At 38.4% G+C, this 18,616-nt stretch overlaps 1 protein-coding gene across 3 annotated transcripts; it reads right to left on the bottom strand.

Moving 5' to 3' along the window:
• Positions 1-8,543: 8,543 nt before the first annotated feature.
• Positions 8,544-11,339, bottom strand: LOC147619687 (TPD1 protein homolog 1-like). 3 transcript variants are annotated; one of them, XM_086773595.1, is made up of 4 exons: positions 11,100-11,337; positions 10,805-10,954; positions 10,644-10,727; positions 8,544-9,565 (listed from the first exon to the last, which is right to left on the bottom strand). In XM_086773595.1, exons 1-4 carry the CDS (start codon positions 11,182-11,184, stop codon positions 9,264-9,266), a joined length of 621 nt encoding a protein of 206 aa, XP_086629721.1. In that variant the 5' UTR covers positions 11,185-11,337; the 3' UTR covers positions 8,544-9,263. The 3 variants fall into 3 exon arrangements, with proteins under 3 accessions (XP_086629721.1, XP_086629723.1, XP_086629722.1); XM_086773596.1 differs by lacking the exon at positions 8,544-9,565 and adding an exon at positions 9,584-10,508 and having other exon boundaries at positions 11,100-11,338; XM_086773597.1 differs by lacking the exon at positions 10,644-10,727 and having other exon boundaries at positions 11,100-11,339.
• Between the last annotated feature and the right edge of the window lie 7,277 nt (positions 11,340-18,616).

Below are 18,616 nucleotides of genomic sequence, written 5' to 3'. Positions count from 1 at the left end.
TTGTTACTGATTCATCAAGACATAATGCTACCTTGTGTTCACTCTCTTATGATGGATATGCTCGTTGTTGCAAAAAGGAACAAATACCTTGAGAATTAAAGCTTCGGTAAATGGAAGAGTGGTATATATATTGGAGAATAGTGGGAACATGCATAGCTTTACGAATCGGAAGTCACTGTACAATCTCAACTTGCAACATCCTATGGCAATCAAATTAGAATGAAGGAAGGTGATCAGTTCAAATCGGATTTTAGGATGGAAAGATGACTATTTCATTTCATGGTGATGTCATTTAGGTTGTCCCAAAGCGCCTATTGCTACTTTCTGAGCATTAATGAACAAAGTACTACAACCATTCCGCTTCAGTGTTTTTTTATTATATCTTCATCTATAGCAAGAATAAGGATAAGCATTTGATGCATGTGAGAGAAGTGCTTGAGGTGTTGAGGAACCTTGGAAAATTACAAGAAGCTATCACCCAGATATTGTAGACCGTATGTAATGACAAAAAGCTATCACCTAGATATTATAGACCCTATGTAATTACGATGAGAATTGGAGATCGAGCATATAAACTTTTTCTTCCTCCATACTTAAAGATCTATTGAAGAAGTTGTACCAGATCCAAGTCATATATTAGATGCAGGTTGCCTTTCTTGCTCAAGGCCAATTGGAGTTGAAAACTAAAGTAGTTTTGGATATCAAAAAAGCCCCTCCAGGATAGAATTTTAAAGGAGTATCTGAATAAATGAAAGTTCTTCTTAGCTGATGCTACCTGGGAAAAGAAAGAAGATATAATAAGAGATTATTACCAGTTCGCAAGATAAGAATATCTCTAATTTTCAAGTGGCAGAGAATGTAAGATCCCTCTTGCTAGAAAAGGAAAAAAATGCTAATGAAAAAATATTTGTGCTCATTAATTTTGGAAAAAGTGTGTAAATAAATAAATCAATTAAATTCTTTTTTAAATAAATTTTAAGAAAAAATGTACAAAAATAAAGGGAAGACCCCTAGGTGCACATGCACACACCTACAGGTAAAATTATAAATTTTAATTAAGAAAAAAGAAAATGAATAATTAAATCAAGTACTAATAATTAATTAAAATATTAGTGCATTTAAATTTTAGTTGAGCTAAGGGTAATTTTTCTAAGGTTTAGAAAACCCATGGTCAAAGTGGATTAGGTTGGTAGGTGGTGATTTATTTAAACATGGTAATTGTCGGTGGTGTACAATAAATGATTTATGCAAAACTAGAGTTATGCACCTTCTATTAGTTGACTTTAGGTAAAGTGTATGTCTGTTAGGATAAGGTTTAGTTTAGCCCCCAATTTCTATGATGTGCATGAGTTGCATGGTAGGTATGGCATAACATTAACTCTAGAGGATTAATGGTATGTGGAGGCTCCTAGCCACCATCAATTTCTAGTATAAATACCCCCCTTCACTCAAGAGAAATCGGTGAGTTTTTTCTTGATACTTGTGAGACTATTTTATTGCTTTGTGTGACAAGTACTTCTCCTAGACTAGTACAATCCCCTTTCTAGCCATTAAACCTCTTCAAAAGTACCAAAACCTTTCCATTTTGAGTATGGTAAGTACTTAGGAGAGAAGCAAAAAATTCGTAGACTTTTATGGTACTATGCAAGTCTCCTTTATCAAATTTTGCATTTACATCAAGTCAAATTCAAGGCCAAATGTACAAGTCATATTTCTCATTCAAATTTAAACTTTTTTTGCGTTAAATTACATACTTCTAAATAAATAAATATACAAGAACCTTAGGAATTTAGCAAAAGGTCATCAAAGGTTTCATATGGTTATGTACCCAATTTCAATTAATTCAATTAGATTTACACCATGTAAATTCTAAAGCTTCGAATACACCTTGAATAAAGGATTAATTTAATCCTTTGAGAAAGGAATATTTTTCCTTAGAAATAGAATATTACTTGACCTTAGGAGTTACTTTAAGTTTAATTATTTAAATTGATCTTAGATTAAAAACCTAATCTCAAGATAAAGCTCAATAATTAGAGAAATTGATATTCTAGATTTATGAAGGTGAACGTTGGGTAGGATAGAATAAAAATCTTGACTTTAGAAATTAATTAAGGTTGAATTTATTAAAATATATACAAAGTGTGTATATCCTATGGATGCACACAAATGTGCCCATGATACACCTAAATGTTTATAATTGACCCCCTTTCAAAGAAACTTTAGCTAAAAGGATATTAATAAGGTGGAAAATTAGACTTTTGAATAAGATTTATTTTAGAAAAAATCCTAGGTCTAGAGAGAGAAAATTAGCGTTATAATTTTAGAGAGAATAATTTTAGATAGATAAAGAAGACCTTAGATCAATTAAAGCTATTTAGTGGAATGCTTAGAGTTATTTTTTTAACATTAATATAAATAATTCTAGAAAGGAAAGACAATAGAAAGAAAATTGGACTAAAAAAGGACCCTCTAAAAAAAGCCACATCATCACTTTTCTAGAAGAAAGAAGAGTGTTTTGAGCCTTATGTATCTTACGTCGAAACCCCTACATGTGACATAACATTAGAAAGTAGATTCTAAATCTACCACCTCCAACCAATTTGGAGTTGATATGCTCAATTTATGCCTTCCGCACTAAAAGGAAGATTCTGTTACATGGATGTCACAATCGTTGGAATCTACCTTTTAGTGGGGAAGGCATAAATTGAGCATATCAACTCCAAATTTGTTAGATCTAGTAGATTTAGAATCCATTTCTCAAGGGCTTTCCAATAGTATATCACATACGGGGGTTTTAACATAAGATACATAAGGTTCACCATGGCCCGCTTTTTTCTTGCAAAGTGATGACATGGCTCTTCTTAGAGAGTCCTTTTTTAGTCCAAATTTTACCTAATAATCCCCTGAAGTAGAACTCTAGAGGCAGGAGAATCTTTCAAGAAGAAAAATATAGAGACAGAAGAAGAGAATTTAGAAAGAGAAAGTGAAATGACTCCTTATACATGTAGGATTAAGTATAGGAATAATTTATCATCCTAAGACTATCTTAAGGTAATAATCTAGTTGACCTCATAAATACTAACATTCAATCATCAATACTCCACTAACTTCTTTTCATCATACTAACATTCCACCGCCTCTCTTCCCGAGAAACAAGGAAGAACCAATCAAGTAGCATCTCTACATATAGTTAAAATCTCTACATAATTTTCCATCTCTTCATAATTACAATCACCTCGAAGTGATCTACTTCTGTTCATCAACATTTTCAATCTAGATCTTCAGGATGTAATCAACATCGACATCACAAAAGGGGTTATACAGAGGATAGAAGCGACCAAACTAAAGTAGCACTTTGGAGCTCAGCTTAGTGCAGGTAAGAAGTAAGTTACACATGATAGTTAATTACATTCTAGCTTAGGTAGTAGTAATACCTTCCAAAGAAATACTCTTAAATAAGATAACACTTTAAAAATTTGTTATGTACGAAAATTATTTTTGAAATACATTTTATAATGATCATTATTTATGTACCTTTTGTTTAAAAAAACTAAAAAATAATTTTAAAATACCTTAATTAACCTTTTTAAGAACATTATAGATACACACCACAAAAGAATTTTATATGTATATAAACTATTATACTTACCTCCAACAATGATTAAATCATACTTCTCATAAAAGCAAGACTATTTGTATCACTTTAAAGCTTATTTAAAGGCTTATTAAAAATATTAATTGTCTTGACATATCTTCCATCAATTAAAGACAGATTTATTATACTTCTCAAAATCAAGGCTTTTGTAGCATTTTAAAGGCTTTTTGAAAAATGTAACCTTGCTAGAGAAATAATTTCTTTTTTGAAACACATAAGTACATGTGTAGACACATGCAAACCAAGCACAATCAAGTAATTTTACAAGTCATTGAGTTTATTAATCTCCTTAATTCTTTTAAAAAAGTAAAGCAACCTTCAACTCTATTTTTTTTACTAAAGCTACTTTTATGACTCCACGATCGAACATGTTAAAAGTGATAATTTTATCAAAACTTAAACAAAGACAAAAGAATGACATGTTGTGTGTGTGTGTGTGTGTGTGTGTGTGTGAGAGAGAGAGAGAGAGAGAGTCCAATAAGTTGCTACATAGCCATATCAAGTTCACCATACAATCTAGATCACATGTTACCTAGAGATACTAAAATGCTGAGCCAACATTATTTGACTACTTGTCCTCAAGTTACCAAAGCTACTAAGTAGCTTTATGCGCACTATTTGGGGACTACATAAAAGCTTCCAAATAACCTAATTTTCACATGTTGCCTCAAGTCACCAAACTTTCTAACCTCAAGTCACCAAACCTTCTTAATAGCCTCATCATGTGGGAATCATTTGAGGACTACATAAAAGCTTCCAAACATTCTAATCACGTTCGTACATCTTTGGTCTCATCCATAATCTAACTACATTAATGATTCTTACGTAAGACCACAAACTTCACTTGTGAAGGTATGAAACAAGGAAGTTATTTCATGTACCATGATTTATTCACATAAAATTATAATTAGATATGATATACCATGTGACACATAACTATGCCAACATGACACGTTATGCATTAATATACGCACATATATAGCTTAGGATAACCATTTCATCTTACTATGAATTATCTATTTTCAACAATAAAAATATATATTTTCATAAGCTAATCATGCTACTATTGTGATATAGTTCGAAAGTAAGCCCTTGCCTAATCCATCCTTTTGAATTTTTTCAAGAAACATCTTTCATTCAAACACTTGCAAGCATAACCTATTGAGAGATGTAGTGCCAAAGAGCACAAGTAAAGGTAAGGAGTGAGTTGAGTAGCCAAAAAAGTACAAAGCATAACATGAAGCCACATGAGTAAAAGGATATATCCCACATTGATATACAATCCCAAGAGTGTACCTCCTTATATAAAAGGGAACCATTTCAAACAATGAAATCATATCACTTGCACACATCTCAAAATCTCAAGCTTCTTTATGAGTATACGTCTCAATCTTGTAATCTAATTGTGCTTAAGTCTATTACACTTACTCATCAACATGAGTACACTTAGATTATATCCACCTTAGATTAATCCACTCTAATCATGTCTAATTAATGTAAGATTAATGTTACTCACCTTGCTTATATACATGATATCCATGGATTTCAACATGGTATCAAAGCCTTCCATACCTCCACATTACTAATCGTAGTCCACATTAATCTAATCTCTTCACTAATCATCTCATTATCAACTAATCTTCATCTTATCCATCGTTTCATCTTTGTGACCAACATTAGCTTGCTAATTTCTCAATCTCTCAAGCATTTGAAAAACCCTTCAAGCCACCTCTTTCCCTCCTCAAGGCATTCACTTTCACCACACCATTCCCACAGATTTACGTTGTACGATAAAAATCATTGCTTTACTCACATGACTGATATTTTGCGCCATTCTGCCTCTACACATCGAATTGAGGAAAATGCTCTTAGCTGTGTTTAGAGCATAGTTTAAGGTCCCTACAACTCGAATCTTGTCGAGTTTCATCCACTAACCAAGGAGAACCAGCCCAAAAAACAATCGCTACAAACCTCACTAAAATCACATGCAAATGTCTTTTCTAACAAATTTCTTGTCATATTGATAATCCAACATTTCATATGATCAAAATCAAAATGAAAGGCAATCATCGTGATCTTCATGTCTAACAATCTAAGAGTATGATTAGCTAAAAATATTTAACGTATGAATCAAAATTTTCAAGAAAATGTCAAAAATTTCAAGGAAATCAAGAACCCATACCTTTTCTTGAAATTTTTGCTTGCAAGGTGTAAAGATACATGAAAATCTCTCAAATTCAAAAAAAAAGTTAAATCAAAGCCAAACTCTAATACCCATACAAAAAAGAGATTGCAATTAATAAGAATAAAGTACACACGTCCTAGTACTCATCACATAGAATGCACACAAGGGTGGAATACCAGGATGTATCCTTGAGCCGTAAGCTTTAAGTGAAGGCTCTATATCAAAAGACTATGTCAAAAAAGTATACAAGCTGTCCCATAAGTAACTTACATAATTACTTACTCCTAAGACTATTCACACATAGACGGCCCATAAACCCGTGTCTAATGTCCCAAATTATAAGCCTCATCTCAAATTTACTTGTGTAATACACCTAAGCACATAACTTCTTACATTACACAAGGGAGGGAAGGAGAGGAGGACAGAGTGGGGAGCAAGGGTGGGGAGGGATTTACATGGAGGATGTAAAATAGTTTTACATAGAGTAGGAGAGAGAGGAGGAGATATCCCTCAAATAGAAAACCTACAATGAGTAAAAAAGAAAGAAAATTAAGTAATTAATGAGAGAAACCTTTGTGATGGTTCGTTGGATAACCTTTTATTAGTAAGGTTTCTCTAAACCTTACTAACGTGCCAGGTCTCCTACGACATGATGGTTTTCAATGCTTTGGTAGAACATTTGTTCAACACATGTGTAGCACACATTATTACCTCCATCCAGAATTTGTGAGGCAATCCTTTGCCTTTAACCATGCATCTAGCCATTTCCATCAAAACCATGTTCTTTCTCTCAGCAACACCATTTTGCTAAAGAGAATATGGCATCGCGCATTGATGCCTTATGCCTTTCTCTACCATAAATGCTTTAAAATCTATGGACATGTATTCCCCCCCTTGATCTATACAAAGGATCTACACTTTGCAACCTATTTGATTTTCAGCTTGTGCCACAAAATGCTGAAAACATGCAAATACATCAGATTTAGCCTTCAAGGGATACACCCATGCAAATCTGGAGTAGTCATTGATAAAGGTTACGAAGTATAGATGCTTTCCAAAAGATGGTGACCGCATAAGACCACACACATCACTGTGCACAAGCTATAATTTTGGAACAGCCCTTGTTGATTCATCTTTTGAGAATGCATTTCTATGCATCTTACCCAATATACACCCTTCACGTACATGTTTTGGTGGCAGCTCTACATGAGGCATATCCTGTACCATATTATGCCTTTGCAATAGCATCAAATTGCCATAATTCACATGCCCAAACCTGGCATGCCACAATTCTACCGCGTGCATGGCAAGTGTAAGTGGTAACCACATGAGCATTTAATTTACAATCTATTATGGAGGTAACCACATTTCCTATACTAGTTGGGAACCCATGCTTCGCACGTCTTTTGAGGTTTCCAAAATCAAATGCTACCCAAACTTCCTCCTCCTTTTCCAGAACCTCCAACTTCTTACCACATACCACATAGCAATTTTGTGTAACTTTTCCTTGAGATAATATAGAGAATAATATAGAGAAGAGAAGCATTGTAATTGCACCATCAAGTTTTAAAAATATCTGTCAGATTTGAAGGGCAAGTTTTTGGGAAAATAATTTTTGCGCTGCCAATAAGGAAGAAATTTTCGACCTTTTCAAGACATGGGACTAGTCACTAAACACTTCCGGTGCATGTATCATACAATCAGTCAAAACATGAATCATTTCAAGACGTAGGCCTGCTGCTGCAGGCTGACCACCTCTACGCAGGTACGCACCGATGAAAAACCTTGGACTCGTCAGAACATACATCGCCATCAATCAAAAAGCGCTACCAATTCCCAACGCCGGGCAAGAAGGGAAGAGACGTGGAAAGGCTTCTTGTCTCGGCAGTGGGCGGCACGCCTGCACTCCAAACCGGTGAAGTCTGAAAACGAGAACGCCTACATACACAGAGAAACTAGAGTTTGAAAATTGGGAGAGACCCCGAGAGAGAGAGAGAGAGAGAAAGCAAGAGTGCTTTAAATGTGACCTTACAAAGGTCACGAAATCATTATACTATAAAGAGTCCTCGCGGGCACTGCAATAATATAGACATTCAATTCGTTTCAACCATGCCAATAAATAACGCCAGAAAAGTCTACATGGCAATTATAATTTCTTTCAGACTAAATTAGAAATTTAGCAAGCCTTGCCCTCTATAGCAGTAGAAGGCCTCTATTTTCAAAGCCCTTCAAACCAGTGTTCGAAAAAAACTATTTTCCCAAAAAGTAAAAAACTTTCATCTAAAAATTGTGAAATTATTTATAAAGAAAATTTTCAAATTTTGAAGGTTTTTATTTTACAACCCCTCAAAATCTGCAGGTTTCTATACCCTTAAGTTTCAAATTTGAAGGTAATTTTAAAAATTTGCAGGTGCAAATTACACTATACCCGGGTTTTTTTCGAACACTGCTTCAAACCCTTTTAATGAAGCCTTTTAGAAAATAGGTTCACTTGACATACGTGTAGCTAGTTTTATGTTCTGCGATGAGAACCCAGGTTACACAACGGACGACACCACACACTACCCGCATAAATCCACCCTTCCGAAAAACAAAAAAGCAAAAAAATAAAAAGTTACCAAAAGTTTCTTAAATAAGGTTAAGAAAAGAGGCAAGTATCTATTTTGAAAATTACTCCAAATTTTATAATAAACAAAGTATGCCTTCAAATTTCAACCCTCCTCTATAATGTACTATAGACTACTGTCTCTAATTATAATGTCTACTGTTTATAATTTTATACATAAACATTTATATACCTTGCAGGTATAGCCTTCAAATTTCAACCCTCGTCTATTATGTACTATCGACTACTGTCTCTAATTATAATGTCTATTGTTTATAATTTTATACATAAACATATATATACCTTGCAGGTATGGCCTTCAAATTTCAACCCTCGTCTATTATGTACTATAGACTACTGTCTCTAATTATAATGCCTACTGTCCCATGTGATACAGTGAACTGACACTACGAAAGCAAGAGATCAAAGGAGGAGCACTGCAGTTGGCCTTTGCCTTCGATATTAAACTAGCTTCCCAAAGTCCTATATCGTTAAACAAGCTGATAAATCGTGAAATTTATATATATATATATATAAACAATATATATATATATATATTGTTTATTTTTATATATAATTTATTGCACCCACTCTGATAAATCGTGAAATTTATAAATGCACCCGTTGATAAGGGACTGTCTTCGGTGAACAGCTTTACCGAAGCACACATACGTGTGCATCATCATCATCATATAGGACTCCCGCGAGCCAGAGAGTTCGATTAGCGTTGCGAAGTGCATAGCTTAATGCGCTTAGCGTTTCGATTAGCATTACTCAAAGATCCTTATTTTGTGTCCTTGGGGCCTTCATAGAGGTTAGCAAAATTGGGCTGATTTGAAGGAAAGAGGATACATGAAGGAGTTCTGGTAGGTGAAGCGCAGAATTTGGCCGCGGGGGATTGGCTTGCCTGCGTTAACGAGGCAATCGTCGAAGGAGACGCGCCTGAAGACGACGGGGTTCACCACCACCTTCGACGCGAACCACCCGCAGTTGACGTGCACGTCCGCAGGCGCACAGTTGTTAAGGCAGGTGTTGTATATTTGCACTATGAACTGTGGCACCCCAGCGGACGTATCCCTGCTCTGAGATATGCTTATATCCCTGTCCGTGCACCCATCTGCAGCAAAGGAACACCATCATGTTACTGTTCTTGCTCTCATAGTGCAGACCTTTCCTGAAGTGATTTACAACATACACCATAGCTTAGCTTGCGACCAAGTTCATTAACAGACCGTGCTATGTATGGAGGGCCATGTATACTCCACTTACACAAGATTTACCACATCGTTTGCTCTCGTGTTTTGTTTAAACCCACATTCCAACAGGTTAATTACCTTGATTTCAAGAACCAGTTAAGCCTCCACCGTTTATCGCAATCACATAAGGTAATGATTTAAAAGGTGCAAATGTGTTTAGTTACCCTCATGAATATACACACATTTCCAGATTATACAGATAATGATTCCCCATCCTACTAAAACAACCACTAATGGCACTTGTAAGATTCGTAATGAAAAATTGATAACCATGCACTATAGTGCAGACTTTAATAAACGGCGACCCCATGTGTTGAATATAATTGAGGAAATTCATGTATTCAAAATCAAATACGTCACAATCAAAACTGACCCACTCTACCAACTCTCTATGTACTTCATGCAAGATAATAACACACTAATTGCAGCAGCCTCTTGGCAAATATTGCAAAATAGAACGAAAAGCTTGATTGGGAGCGTTTGGCAGTATGATAAATAAGAATCAGCATGATTTGAGTGACTTGAGTCTTAAAGGGTACATGAAAGAATTGGCATATTGGAAGCGAATTATATCTCCATACTTAAGGGGTCTCCCTCCATTAACAAGGCAGTCGTCGTAAGCTACTCGTCTCAATACACTCGGGTTAACTAATAGGGCTGAAGCAAACCAGCCACAATGGAGATGGATTTCCGAAGGAGCGCAGCCAGACAGGCAAGTGTTTACTATTTGAACGACGAATTGCGGAATCCCATGTGAGCCATCAGGGCCCTGGGATATACTAATATCACTTGCTGTACACATATCTGCAAATGCCCAACAAACGAGTAGGTGTTCACGAGCAGGGCCATACACTCACTTGTATAGCCTTTTAAGATTCCAGTATAAAGCTGTCTTACCCAATTCGAAACAGAATTAATTTGCGGATGAACAAAACGTACTGAGTTTTCGACGCTTAGAGAGTTGCTCGTGCCGGCCGGGAATACGAAGGGACTCGGCTGCAGTATCGGTCCTAACGCTCCATCCTAAAGTAATTAAGCTTACTTAAAATGTGCACAGTGATCGAACATTCAGAGACGTTAAGTCAACAATAATAACTCACCTCTGAGCTTAGACTTGCAAAGGATTGATGTTGCTGGTGGTAATTGCCAGGGAGCATCTAAATTATTGCTAGCACCCAACGTCAGAATTGATCCTGGTAAGAGGGACAGCCGGTTCCGAGCTGATGGAGTCACATTAACAACAGACAAACCTGCACAGGTGAAACAAGGGCTGAGAAGCCTCACTGATGGAACTATGTCATCAAGAGGGTGAATGTACGCGTGTGTGTCACTGTGTACGTGTATGTGTGGGACAGAGAGAGAGAGAGAGAGAGAGAGAGAGAGCAGCCGCCATACCTATCGCCCAAGTGAAGCCAGCAAATGGCAAGAGAAAGAAGAGAAACCAACGAATCAGAACTGAAGGGTGGCAGCGCTGCAGCATGATGGAGGTGGGATGCAAGGAAATAGTGGAGGAGGTAAGCTACGGGAAGGGGCACCAGCTCGCCATGCCACACTCATCATCAACACAACCCTCCCGCAGAAGACGCAGAAGAAGAGGAGAAGGATTGCAATTCGAATAAGTCTCGTAAGTTGGGCCGTTTAAAGAAGACAAGGAAAGACATTCTTGCGTTACACGGATGTGAGCCGACGTGGCGCCTCCGTCATCACCGTCAACCCACGTGCCACTCTTGTTTCGCATTCCACGTAGGCCCCCAACTAAGAGGATGGCGGCTGGCGATCTTTAAATGCGCCAACGAGACGGTCCCACGTCAGGAACCAGGAGTGGTCCACCGTCCCTCCCTCTATTAAGAGGCTTAATGTTTTTTCTGCACCGGCCCCAATTTTGGCATAAGAGCTTTGAGAAGGTATTTCGGCCGGCTCAAAAAGAAAAGTCAGCTAAACGGAAAAATTGCAGTCGCGGTCTGCATTCACATCGATTAAAAAACAATAGCGAATGATTACAATTTATACGAAAAGAAAAAAGCATCATTCTTAGTTAAGCTGCTAAATATACACGTTGTCAAGTATCGCCAACGTGGATGCCCTAAATGATACCCACGTCATCCTTTAAAAAAAGGCACTCAGTTTGCTTATACACGGCACACGTGATGGACCTGTGGGAGTCGGCGGCATGTGATCGCGCGCCGTCCATCTCTTCTACGGCGGACGGAGTCGGCTGCAGCGGCGGTTTCATGTAACGATAAGGGGACGGCCCGCACTGTCGCAAGTTCCCAAGCGACGGAGAAGCGTACACACGCCGGCGCCGCAGGCGTATCGTCCACGCGCGTAGGACACTTACACAGAAGTGTGACCTCACGCCGGCTTTCATGCATTAGGGGTGTGATTGAAAGAGCGCGGCCCGCCCGCCCGCAGTTTCGTTGTCCCCACGAACCAACCCTCCTTTTCTTCTGCTTGTGTTGCTAACGCATGCTACGTACGCGACTTCCCACAAGTCCCAAGTTCCTCCCCTGCCGGTTCTGTCCGAACTAGACGAGCCCCAGGTTCACCCAACTAGATTTCAACCAGACGTACTGCAGCCGGTCAAGACCCAACTCCTGCAAGAGAGCAGATCTTAGGAAGCACACGTTCTCAACTGGATAGCGATAGATATCATAACAATAAATAAATAAATAAAAAGTTTACACACGCGGTCCTGATTTTGCAGTACCAGTCACTACTGCCCCACTGAATTCTGCGAGGCTTTCTGGTGGTTGGTCGCTCTCGAAAGCTTTTGCAGAAGTAGCGCGTCACGGGATAGATCATAGAAGGTTCAACCCTCAAGGGATTCAGACGAGGGAACAAGAAAGCAAACTTCAAAGCATATCCCTCCAAAAAAATTTCTCCTTTGGTGATTCTCCGATCACAGTCTGATGAGAGAGAACGCGCTCTGATGAATCATCCCACCAAACTTCTCCTACGGATCAGCCCACATTCATGGGAGCCTTTATGGCCCAAGCGCGGAAGCACGACAAAACTCGTGCACCCTCCGCCCGGTTACTACACTAGTTACTAGTACACCATGCAGTGTGGACACATACAAGCCGCCCGCACCCGGGAATGATAGGCGACTCGGACAAAGGGAAACCCACATTTCCCTTCAACAACCACAACCTCTAGTTGAGATTTTATTGAGATTCCTTCAGGCCACTGCTGTATTCAATGCATGTCAGCTACGAAGCCCCTTGAAGCAATCACTCCGAGAGAAAAAAAACAGAGAGCCGTTGACGCCGGTTTGCCGGCGATGGTTTGCTGTTCGACTGCCTGAGCTCCTTCTCTCTCACCCCTCTGCAAAACTACTGCCCTGCCCAGAGCTTGCAACCCCTGTGTGCTTCCTTCCTTACTTTCCACAGCCCCCCCCTCTCAGGTGCATGGGCACCGAGTGGAGGGGAGCCCCTACACTGCTCAGAGAACAGGGATCCAGCTCTGGGAGTAAGGCTTCTCAGCCTGCAAAGTTCACTCAAGCTACCTTTCAGCAGTTCTTACAGTGGCCCCCGGCCATGGATGGCAACAGAGAAACCATGCTGAAGTATGAGCAGGTGTTAGAAGACTTCATGGTGGACACCAAAAAACAACTCGAAGATTCCAGAGCCCAAGTGGAAGAGCTAAATCTGATGTTGCTGCAAAAACAAGTCGAAGAAGAGGCTCAAATCAACAAGCAAGCTCCAGCTAAGGTAATGGACACATCAGGTAAACCCCCTTCCACTAATCCTGTGGTTTGTCTTCCTCCTAAGCAGGTTCATTCGTTGGAAACTGATTACACAGCCTGTTGTCTAGTTGGGTTAATGTTTGGTCCAAGACCACCAGTAAATTTCCTTAGGGGGTGGGTCAAAGATAACTGGATTTCCATTGGTATCGAGATTGAGATCATCCAAGCCCTCCCACATGGATACTACCTCTTTCTATTCAAGGACCCAAATATGGCCCTTAAGGTCGTAGGTTCAGGGCAATGGATGTATAAGAACATCCCATTCTGTTTTTTCAGTTGGTCAAAGAACTTTAACCCTCAAGGTCCTAAACCCTCAGCTTGCCCTTCCAAACACTTCTCAACTCCTTTTATCCTTTAGTGAACAAACTCTTTCCATGCTGAAAAGTTTAGGAACGGGTGTTGCACATGGGTTGAAAGATGTCCTGGGCCAAGAAGGAGCTACACATAGCTCAAGGAATTCCCTTAAACATGTTTCCTCGGAAATATTCAAATATATGAATAAATTTGATGGTTCCACAAACCCATATGATCTCATGCAAGTGTTTGAACAACATTGTGATGCATTTAGAGATTTTGACTACCCGTCTAAGGTTCACGCTTTCATATTATGCTTAACGACGGGAAAAGCTAGTCAATGGTTTACCACACTACGGCCCGAGATTAAAGTCAATTTTAGAACTTTGAAGGTAGCTTTCATCTATGGGTTTGCAAGGCAAGGTCATTAGTGGTGTGCTTCATGTGAACTTTACTCAATTGAGCGAAAAACTGATGAAACCATATGAGATTTTATCCTCGGATAAAAACTCTAGATTCATGTGGTGAACCATGGGAAAAATTGAATGACGCTCAATTGAAACAATGTTTTATGATGGGGCTAAAGAAAAATAGCTTGCACAATTTGATCCTTGTATTAAATCTTGAGAACTTTGACCAATGTTGCAAAGTAGCTATCCAATTGGACGACATTCTAGGTGATGACCTAGAAGTGGGAAATCCTTCAACTAAACAAAGGGTTGTAAACAAATTGATTTTGGAGCTCACCACTCAACTGCTTTACATAGCGTTGATGGGGAGAGAGATCTGGGATGAAAAAGGGACTAAACATCAACAAAAATTGAAATCTTTTCCACATGGGGGCATAAAGCCAATGCTTTTATATTGCATTCATTGGAAACAAGGCTATAAAACCATACTTTGTTATGAGGTTTGTGCAATTGAACTAACTAAATCACACACATAAGTCATGCACCAACCTTGTTTGATTGTTGGTACATCATCTTTGGCTTAGTGAAATACTATACAAATGATTCAACTCAAGACACAAAACCCTCAAACCTTGCAAATCCAAGAATTCACATTCGAAAGTCTGGTGCCCTTGGCCCAAAACGAGACCAAACAAGTAGTAGGAATTATTAAGGACATGACAAGACCACCACTCCAATGCTTTTATTGTCATGGACCACATAAGATAGTAAATCTCCCTATCTAGAACACCTCGTCTCCAATAGCACAGTTGTCAACACATTGAAACCACTATGTGAGAAATGTGTGTCACACGACTTCTTCAAAGACTATCCAAAACTAAACATTGCAATGCCAAACACAATAGAATCAGCACCACTCAACATTGTTAGTGTGCATAAAGGATGGTCAACCACCATACCATTAAATGTGTTGACACAGCTACAAGCCAAAACAAAATCTACCACCAACACTAAAACTTCAAAATGGGTCGAGGAAAATGTTGTGACATATAAGACTAGCGAGGATATAAAGTTAAAGGAGAAATCCCAAAAATCAAAACAAAAACTAAACAGAGACAAACAAGCCTTAAACCAACCAAAAGATCAACCTAATAAAAGGGATCTAAAACCTTAGAATCCAAACAAAACTAAAGACAAACAAAAGGTGGGGGTCAAAACAAACTCAAATGAGAAAATTATAATCAAAACAATCTCACCAAAGAAAATCAAGTCAACTCTCAAGGAACATCCACTGCACAAGAAACACCAAAACTTGTATGTGAAACTATTGATGATGGTAGCAAAAAACAAGTTTTGCTAGTAGAGAGAGACTTGGAGGCAAGTACTGTATGGAGAGATAAAAACAAGAATTTTGTCATGTGCCACCACATGGGAAAACAAGGAATTAGAAGCATGTGCACCTTTCCCACTAAATGAAGAAGAATTGATCACAACTGATAATTCCGAGAGTGAAACATGGGAGAGCATGGTGAGACTGGTTAAATGGTGGATTGATTCACTAGTTGACTCCTCCCCATCGACTTCCCAAATGTTCACACAAGAGAAATAAGATCAAATAGAGGATTATAAATTACCCTTTCAAAAAATGAGCAGAATTACCAAATGAAACTCAACCTCTAAGATAAGCTAACTAAAGAGAACTCAATGTTTTGTATGAAGGCAAAATGATGTCATTGGCTTATTACAGCAATAAGCTAAAAGCAAATGAAACTGAAAGTGTCCATACAAATTAGACACAAATGTAAACATAACCAATGGAAAAGGGTAAACAATATACATCTTTGTACACAATTAGTGTTGTGGACCCTAGCAATGACCTTCAAACCCTTGATTAACCCTCAATGTATAAATGCAGACCTGAAAGTGCTCTAGGAGAATATGAGCTAAGGGCTAAAAATCAAATGAATATGAAAGTGAATGAGAATCATTCACCAAAACATCTATGATACCTCTTGAGGACCGAATCAATGTTTGGCCAAGTGGGTAAAAATATTCAATGAAAACAAGTCATTAGCCTCAACGCTACTCACAATAATGTTTCGACAAAGAATTTGGGCATCTTTAGGCGAACCCATACTTACTCCTAGATAAATGAATGTGCTAGATGTTGATGGCCAAGACCTCGATATCTGGGGTTATTTCTCACACATAATTCTTACTCTAGATATTAGCATCGAAGAATGTAAATTTCAAGTTACCCCTGAGGAACTAGAATAGGTTGTCCTTGGTGGTGATTAGTTGGTTAATACCTGGTATTCCATTGATGAAAGGAGACTCTTGAATCATCCTTCACATTGCTCCTATGACTAGAGGAGCCCTTACCTCAAAGTGAGACTGTAGAGTCTGAACATCTCTTGCTAGAGTCAAAATAGTTGAAAGCTCAACAACTTAAAGCTTCAAAACTTAAGACTACAAAACTTGAACCATTCCAATGGATTCCTAGAATAGAAATTGTCTTTGAAATGACCTTGGGAGTCCAAACCATCCAATCTCAAATTGATCCTTACAGATAAAACAATCTCATGACATATGAGCTATGGTGTTGTATAGGAAAACCAAGCTTACAGGCTCATGAATAGATTTTGTGGACTGATACTCAAAGCATGCCATGGAGTCTAGGATCTTTTGAATGCACAACTTATGTGCAATCTAACTCCTTGAAATGAAATATTTGTGTGTTACTATACATTGGTGGAAGCGGATTTTATCCTAGTTTAGGAAGGAATTGGGCTACATTGGTGCAAGCTATACCAAACTTTGTCAGCCAAACATGTGCCATGAAGATTTCTAACAAAGAATTTGTGGTGCCATTCTATGACAAGGGAATAAAATAACATGCAACACTCTTTATGACCTTGTCCAAAAGAGACAATTGGATTCTACATCAAGAGTCACTCCTGTTTGAAGGCCAACCCTCTCCATTGAAGATCCTTTGTGATGGACTCTCTAAATCAGCCATATTCCTAAAAAAGGACCTAATCCCAAATCTACATATTAAGATCCCTCAAACTATAGATCTCCATGAAGGTGACCATTCCATTTCTTTAAAACTCAGAGTAAGGGTCGTGCATCTTTTGAACGATGAGCTGCCCAAGATACAACCATTGTGCCTCAAGAACCTCTTCTACAAGTGTCACCAAGGAAACAACAAGATCTCAACCACAAAACATTGCCTACAATAGCCACTCCTAGAAACAATTCCCAATCCCTGATGGTGGCATCAATGGTCAAACCCATGGCTAACAAAGAACCAAGGATGAAAATTCTAACAAAGAACCCATGGCTAACAAAGAACCAAGGATGAAAATTCTAATACAAGGAAAAATCCTTGATCAACATCACCGATAAGAGAAAAGATTTATAGCAAGGGATCCTCATCATCAATATTCTCTTTATTGCCAACTCCACAACCCTTAACCATAACAACCAAAGTTATTGCAGCTAATAACCCCTCTTTGCCAAATTCCTAGAATGTGAAATAGTAAACAAGGTAAAATCCATGATTAGATTTGGAAAAATTCAAGACATAGCCTAAACATCGATAGCCCTTTCTTTCTTGAAGACCCCAACCTCCTCATCAATGCTACCACAACCCATGATTAAAGCCTAAACATCGATAGCCCTTTCTTTCTTGAAGACCCCAACCTCCTCATCAATGCTACCACAACCCATGATTAAAGCCTTGCCAATTAATATCAACACATGTACAAAAGCTTCAATTTCAACAAGTAAAGCTCCTTCTCCGACCATTAAGATATTTTCAAATCATCAAGTGGTGGGTGGAAAAGCGACTGCTTTAAGCACAAGGGTTCTATGAGGTTAGTAATCCTATTTGGCTACTGAGTTAGACTAAACAATGTTCACATGGAAAAATTCAAAGACCTAACAAGAAGAAGAAAATAAGGTAACCTCAACCATGGCATCTAAAGAAATTACACGAGAGAATTCTAGTAAAAGAAATATGGATTCCAAGAGTATTATTGCAAGCCCAAGGCTATCATGCCGATGGAACCCAAGTTTGGATCCCAAAAAGGCAAAGCATGCTCCCAAAGAAGAAGAAATATGATCCTAGGAAGAAGTCTACACCAAAACGGAGAACCCATTAACCAAGGTACCATGCTCGATACCCAAGATTTCATTAACGATGGGTACCCACAACCTTCTTCAGGCTCAACGATACTATGAAGGCAATACCATTATATGGGTGCCTAAAGCTATCAAGCTTAATAAGGTTTCATTTTATCAATTCCAACTCAAGGAGCCCAAAATAATTCTATGGTGTGGAGACCAAAGCAAAAACAGCCTAACCACATGGAGGACTCCACTTACGTGCTCCAAGATGACTTGCCCATCACTTCATCCAATGAAGAGATGCAATGCAATCAATGATGTCCCCATAGATG

Source organism: Cibotium barometz, chromosome 33 (genome assembly GCF_041138505.1).
Source record: "Cibotium barometz isolate CiBa-2024 chromosome 33, ASM4113850v1, whole genome shotgun sequence".
NCBI lineage: Eukaryota > Viridiplantae > Streptophyta > Polypodiopsida > Cyatheales > Cibotiaceae > Cibotium > Cibotium barometz.
The sequence above is the reverse complement of the archived record's forward strand: the minus strand, read 5'-3'. Positions and strand labels throughout refer to the sequence as shown.

What these genes read in the sequence shown, in the direction of transcription:
- LOC147619687 (XM_086773596.1), bottom strand. Translation starts at nt 11,184, where the DNA reads ATGCTGCAGCGCTGCCACCCTTCAGTTCTGATTCGTTGGTTTCTCTTC. An exon ending in TGGCTTCACTTGGGCGATAG is followed by an intron (nt 10,955 to 11,099) that starts GTATGGCGGCTG and finishes TCACCTGTGCAG; the next exon opens with GTTTGTCTGTTGTTAATGTG. An exon ending in TTGCAAGTCTAAGCTCAGAG is followed by an intron (nt 10,728 to 10,804) that starts GTGAGTTATTAT and finishes TAATTACTTTAG; the next exon opens with GATGGAGCGTTAGGACCGAT.